The sequence below is a fragment of the Hydractinia symbiolongicarpus genome, chromosome 11 (assembly GCF_029227915.1).
Source record: "Hydractinia symbiolongicarpus strain clone_291-10 chromosome 11, HSymV2.1, whole genome shotgun sequence".
Classification (NCBI taxonomy): domain Eukaryota; kingdom Metazoa; phylum Cnidaria; class Hydrozoa; order Anthoathecata; family Hydractiniidae; genus Hydractinia; species Hydractinia symbiolongicarpus.
In genome coordinates, this window is record NC_079885.1 from 11377185 (window position 1) to 11383948 (window position 6764).

At 32.9% G+C, this 6764-nt stretch overlaps 1 protein-coding gene across 1 annotated transcript; it reads right to left on the bottom strand.

Annotated features, from left to right (window-relative positions):
* Nucleotides 1-5140: 5140 nt before the first annotated feature.
* LOC130613439 (thiopurine S-methyltransferase-like) lies at nt 5141-6500 on the bottom strand. Its single transcript, XM_057434784.1, has 2 exons — nt 6451-6500; nt 5141-5864 (listed from the first exon to the last, which is right to left on the bottom strand). The coding sequence occupies exons 1-2, from the start codon at nt 6498-6500 to the stop codon at nt 5141-5143; spliced, it is 774 nt and encodes a 257-aa protein (XP_057290767.1).
* Nucleotides 6501-6764: the final 264 nt, after the last annotated feature.

A 6764-nucleotide genomic window follows, 5' to 3' on the forward strand; every position in this document is an offset into this window, starting at 1 on the left:
CCTACTTTTTATAATGTCAATAAATTTTTAATAGTGGTCTATTTCATACCAGCTGGTTAACTTAATTATAAATGGGTTAATCCATCTTATATAATCAAGCTCTATGCTGGTGTAACAAAACAGCTTGCACAGAAAAAAAGTAGCTATTTTTATATAGTTAGAGATGGTGGCATCTTTTTTTGAGTCTTCCAGTATTAGAAGCCACTGTGGTTAAACTTATGATTAAAAATATAAGCTCATGACAGCAATACACTGGATAAAGAGCTAACTAACTAGTGTGCTAAATATGTATGTATAGCTAGTGCGATTTTCACATATATCTATATAGCTATAGCTAAAACTAGCACTTAAGCTACAAAACAGAGACTGGCTACGTAACTAAGTTTCAGATTTACATGTAGCTTAAAAATTCAAATCATGACGTTAAGACATAATTCAAACCAAAATAAAACCTGCTTTTTCCAGTTTTCGTGGAGGTTGAATTTCTCTTTTATATAATTAAAGAATCTAGATTGTATTTTACGGACCTGCATATTAAAAATGTTAATTTGGTCTGCAAAATGCAATTTTGATTACCTGCTAATTATTTCGCATTGCTTCCTATTGCTTTATTTCAGGTCTGATGCTAATGCAATGGCATAACTGCCAGTAAAAGCCAAGCATTTTGGTGATTTTGTCAAATGCATGCAAGTCGAATAAAATTGTAATGTCAATTTGCTTTAAATCATTAAATTAAAAAAAGTGATCGTATAACAGCGATTAATACTAAAGATACTAACAGCTATTAACAGCTACTAACAGACTAAATCACAGGCAAAATGACCAGTATTTTAGCCTTAAGAGAGATATAGCAGAATTAACGAAGAAAGTAATAACTGAGTTTGTGTGAATAAAAGCGGGTATGTTTCACACTCTCTAGCAATTACATAATTAAAAATTAATAAGGTATAAATATGAAACATTATATTCCACAGATATTTATTGTCACACCCATTAAATCAATGAATATTTTGAAGTTTCAATAAAATTGATTTTTTTAACAAAATATGAATCGTTTTTTTTTTAGATGCTAGCTATATTTTTTACGAATAGTTACTTTTTTCCAAAACAGGTAATCTGTTTCTAAACAGAATCACTCATATTACAAACATTAATAATAAAGAAGTTCGTGTTGTCTTTTTGATAATCTGAATTGTTAAAAAATTGTTTTAAAATGCAACCTAAGGCGTCCATAAATCAAGATTGAAACAACACATAGATAGAATGATTAAACGTGCTGACGATAACATGGAAAACATTTTGATCAGCTTGTTGATTTTGTCTATTCTTTTGTGTACAGGTATGTAAGTTTTTACTACATGGTTGCAATAAATGCAGCTAAATACACATTTAAAGGTAGGTTTCCATACGACGCATTTTCTTCTCGAGACATTTTTCACAAACATGCGCCATAAAGTAGAATGACCGCACTGACTAGGTGTAAAAAGATGCTCACAAGCTTCTCTCAAAAAGTTTTTTTAATAACTCCTTAACTCTATGCTACGTGGCTATGATACTTCCTGAGTTTCAATAGTTATCATTTGACACCTGCATGCCAAATTTTTAGGTCCCATGCCTTTCAGTGGCTTTGATATTGGCTATTACTCGAAACTACCCTTAAAAATCTCTATGAAACCCTTAAAACCTGAAACTTACAACACGACTTTGTTTCATCAAGAAGAATCATTTTGCTTGTTTTGGACACCTGATAAATCTGGTTTCCCAATTTTCTCGAATTTTACCGATAAGCGAAAAAACGGATTTCCGGGTAATTTTTGGCAACTTTTCATGCGCTCTATGTAAAAACGGAAAATATGTTAAGTCATATTATGTTCGAAAACCCCCGAACCGAATAGGGTTAACAAAACTTTTTAGAAATATTATAAAAAATGAAAAAATGATCAGCAATAGTAAAAATTTTCTGACATCATAATTTTGAGAATACGTGTTTTTACCGTTGACAATTGTAAAAGAATAATTACTCTTTATAATATTGCCTTTTGGAGCAATGCAGAAGATTATTAATAAAGTCGTTAACCCGTGGAACAATCCACGGGAATTAGCTGACGTAATTATTTCGCGCATCTGTTAATAAAAATATTTAGCCCATCTGTTAATAATAATATTTCGCGCATCTGTTAATGAAATTATTTTGCGCATCTGTTATTAAATCAGTCTACAGTATTCATGGTCCCTGGAAATATACACGAAAGCAGTGTAAACTACACTTTTTTATTTTTTATAGTATAGTTTATTGGTAGTAGTGTTACGCCGCTTTCTCGTAAAATTCATATATTTAACAATAATTTGTGCATTTTTACGGCCTGAGTTTGGTGTAAAAAAGAGGCTCCTCCCTGCAAATAGCTTTTAAAAAACTAAATTTGACATTTTCTTACACTTTTTGTTCAGTTTAAAAGACAATAAGTTTCAGCAAAAAAATAAGCGCATCCAGGTTTATTGTTGTCATTAAATATAAATGGTTTAAAGATGAAACAAAATTTACAAAATAAATTTCACATTCATGTTTAGAATAAACAAAAAGTCACTTACAAAATCTTTCTAAAATTTATTGTTCTCCTTCTATTATTAAACACTTGTTTCTGTTAATTTCCTCGAAAAAAATAATTAAAACTTTTTCAATGAAATAGACAACGCAAAAGTAATTGTCCGCAACTTTGACTGTAGTTATTTATAACAAAGAAACTGCATCGCAGGAACAATAAAAGTTAATTAACCATGAATTTTGTGTCTAAGAAAATTTTTAAATTAAACTTTTGTGAAACTACGCAAAAGACAAAATTAGCGTAGCAAAATAGCGTAGCAAAAAGATCAAAGAGCTATGCGCAATTTCGTGCGTGGTTAACACAAGTCGGAATACGGCTATTATTATAATGCTAAAAAAGCAGATTTATCTCTTCTTTGACCGCACTTAGCACCACTGTTACTATGGCACTTTCTAAATGGGAGATTTTAATCGACTCTCACCCCTCTCGCCAGCATACATAGATTTAAAGTGTTACAAAGAGCTAATAAATTCAGCACACGTTTTTCTTTATTATATAGCAAATAGTTTAAAATGCAACGAGATGACCCAAGCTCAAAATCAGACAACACAGAGGGCATGCGAAAAATATTTAGACAGGTGTTTTGCTTCATCTCTGTCAATGACAGTAACAGCACTTGGTCATTCGATCACCACACACCAAGAGGTCTTTGGTTGTACTCACAGCTCTTCGTGTCACAAATGGTGTCAACATTTTGAAGAGAACATACCAGAAGGGACAGGAGTAACAGTCAAGAGTTGTAATGTAAGTCTGCGTCCTCTATCAACATTAAAAATTATTTTTAAAAACAAGAAAACCCTTTTTTCACTTCTCCAACTTTTAATTAAAAACTTTACTCCGTAAGTAGCTAACTATTCTAATCTCTATTTTAATAATCCCGTTTCTGTTTGTCAAACGGGGTGATTTCGTGTTAAAAATGCACGATTTTGATTGAAATAGCAAATATTGTCGTGCATTTTCCATGTTTTGTCTTATGTATAATGTTACTACCTATAAAATTAGCCGTATTTATATGAAGACAAACTAATGTTCTAAGGCGAAAAATTCATCCTGAACGATTAGTTCAACAACATCAACAACAAGTCGTAATATGGAGTCGAACAATTAAAAGAAATTAATCATTAGTATAAACACTGAGACAGACAGAGTATTTAAGACGAATGCATTGCATTGCACTAACAAGCTCAATCATTTCATACCAACAGCCATCATAACGGAGTGCTCTTTCTATCAACATTTTTTTAAAGCATCGCAAAAGAGAAAAAGAGATTTCTTTCATGAAAGTTTGTTAGAGGAAACAATAAATGCAATGATCTATGACGATCTAGGGGATCAACCTCAAAAGCAGTGGGACGATCTTGCGCTTGCATGTGGAACGATTAACTGCAGTTCAGCTGTGCCGCACATTCTGGTTAAGCCCCTCAGTACAAGTATACAGCATACCGCAAATCCAGTGGAGCGTTCGTAGCGATACAACTGTTCGGATGTAATGTTTTTTTCAATAAGTAACTTCCTCGCAGCCGAAAAAAAACACAGGTTGTACAATCTGTTGTTACGCAGTCATGGCAAGAACAGTCAGCCTTTGAATAATTTGACTAATAACTTCACAGTATTTATGAGGGTGCCAGGTCAAACACTATGTACAGGGAAGCCATGTAACAAATCCGTGTTACAGCAGTGTGTCTTTTTCCAAAAAAAACAAGATTTGTTACGCTACAAAAATTTATTGTCGTAGCTACCAAACTGCATTTGACATAAGAAGCAAAACCAACTGTGTTTGGCTACAAACGACTGAGTTATTCACTTCTTAGCTGGAGGTACCACAGCTTAGCTATCCAGAACATAAGTTGCATTGCTAAGGATTGCTAAGGATAACACAAAAAGAAACAATAATAATGTTGGCTAGGATAGAAAACACTAAGGTAAATAAAAAATCTTAACTGAACAGCATAAATACTGTCTCTAAGTGAGGATGAAAAATCTTAATACTTATACATGGCTAGACAACGTAATGATATACATATCTAAATATGCAAAAACATATAAAAAATAAAAATCATACAAAAATTGGTAGCTTTTCAAAGACAAAAAGTCGACAAAAGACATCTGAAAACCTAAGCACTACAACATCCAAAAGGGCTGTGTTGTAACCCTAGCTCTGATCGTTTCATCTTCCTTCGTCAGCTTGGTTAGGGTCGTGGGTTGTTTATCGAAATCAAAGCTTTTTGTTTATTATGCACGAGCAATCACAGCATTTTTATAAAAATATATCATAATTGTTATTTGCAACTTCAAGAATTCGTTCGCGGTTAGCACGACCTGATTTTGTTCGACAAACAGACATAATACAGGTATTGTTAATATAGAAACAGCAACCTTTTTTTATTATAAAATATTTAGCATTAATATATTCTTTCTCAGTTTTACAAAGACAAAAATTTTAATCCTTTTTTAATGTGATCAAACTTGTTCTAAATGTTGTGAATAAGGTACATATAATTTTATTCCACATTCCACCATCACGACTCACGAAAATATTATTTTGCATTCTTTGATTTGCACACAGATTTTCTGATAAGTTGATATACAACATGGACAGTATTGTATCCAACATGGGCTATACAATTTTGTGGCAATTCATCTTCTGTGTTTCTTCTAAGCTCCTTGATTTCATATACATCACTTAAGCATTGTTTTAAAGTTTCAGTTGGAATGCTATATGGTGGTTGCTTGCGGAGAGACATATCATATTCAAAACATTCCAACAATACTCGCCCTTGCGGCACCAATAACTTTGTCACTTGTGCAACATAACGTTGACGCTCCTCAGCAGCTGTTGATACCAAACCACCAATATCCACACAATAATCGAAAAGTCCTCCAAGCATATCAACATCTGTGTAAAAGAAGTCACACTGATAAATTTTGAGCATTTCGTTGTGTGTGTAAATCGTATAGCCATCTTTTGTGTCAATTGTGTAATCCAAAGATAAACGTTGGAAAAAATAATTACAAGCTGCTTCGGAAAATTCAACTCCAACAACTGCTACTTTTTGCTTATAAAACCAAAACATATCAACTGTTGCACCGCAAAAAGGAACCAAGACACGTTTTCCTTTTACAGTTCCTTGAACCATATCTTGAAAGTATTGTGTTACGTATGGACTCCCCTGGGGCATGTCCCAAGGAAGATCGTTGCTCTTCCATCTTTTTTCCCACATTGTGTTTATCGCTTCTCTTGACTGCATTTTCTCTACTAGCCTAAACAAGAAAAAGTTGTTTACATAAATTTGGCTTATATAAATTATGACTCTGTTTTCTTAAAACAACGGCATAATTTTACAGCTTTGCCAGGAGACTATTCTAACTCATTTAATTGTATTTTCCCCATAAAATATTTGCTTTTTAGCCGATGTAAGCTTTTACATAAGAACAAACGAAAAAATAACAAAACGTTGTTTGTGTTTTAATATTTATGTTTATTCACTCATACTGCGAAGTAAAGAATGAATGTTAGTTTAGGCAGCAGAACTTTGCCTTACCATTTCTTAGTCGTGATGAATGGCTGAACGAACGATGTTAAAAGTATAATGTAAGGTAGTTTTTTAATTAAAGCACATCCAACCACAAAGAGGCAGATGATTACAAAAACCGTGGTTGGTAAACAGGGAAAGAATGTAAAGAATGATATATAGTTTACGTAAGTTATGCTAAATACGCAAATACTTGGGCTTTGAAGCTTCAGTTATAAAAATTAATCCGTAGTTTAATTGCAGAAAAAAAAAGATCTAGCCATAGATCAATGTTCATGTTATAAATATGCAGAAAGTTATTCAAAAAGTTAAACCTGTAATTATTAATTATCCACCAATATACTTCCACCCATGGAGGTTCCATGTCCCACCTTCAGCTAATGTGTCCGCTTGGTTTGTTTACATTTTTACCTCCATTTCTTCAAGTAAGTATCGGTACTGTGATTCCATGCATTCTGCTTTGTAGAAATGTCCCATCACATATATAGCTTGTTTAGCTAGCTACAGTCATCCACAAAATGTGATGCCTCTGGCAAATTTATACCACAAACTAAGAACCAGAAAGTTTAGCAAAGTCAGGAAAAGAACATAGCTAGCCAGATATTTTGCAGATAGTATGTTCCGTTAT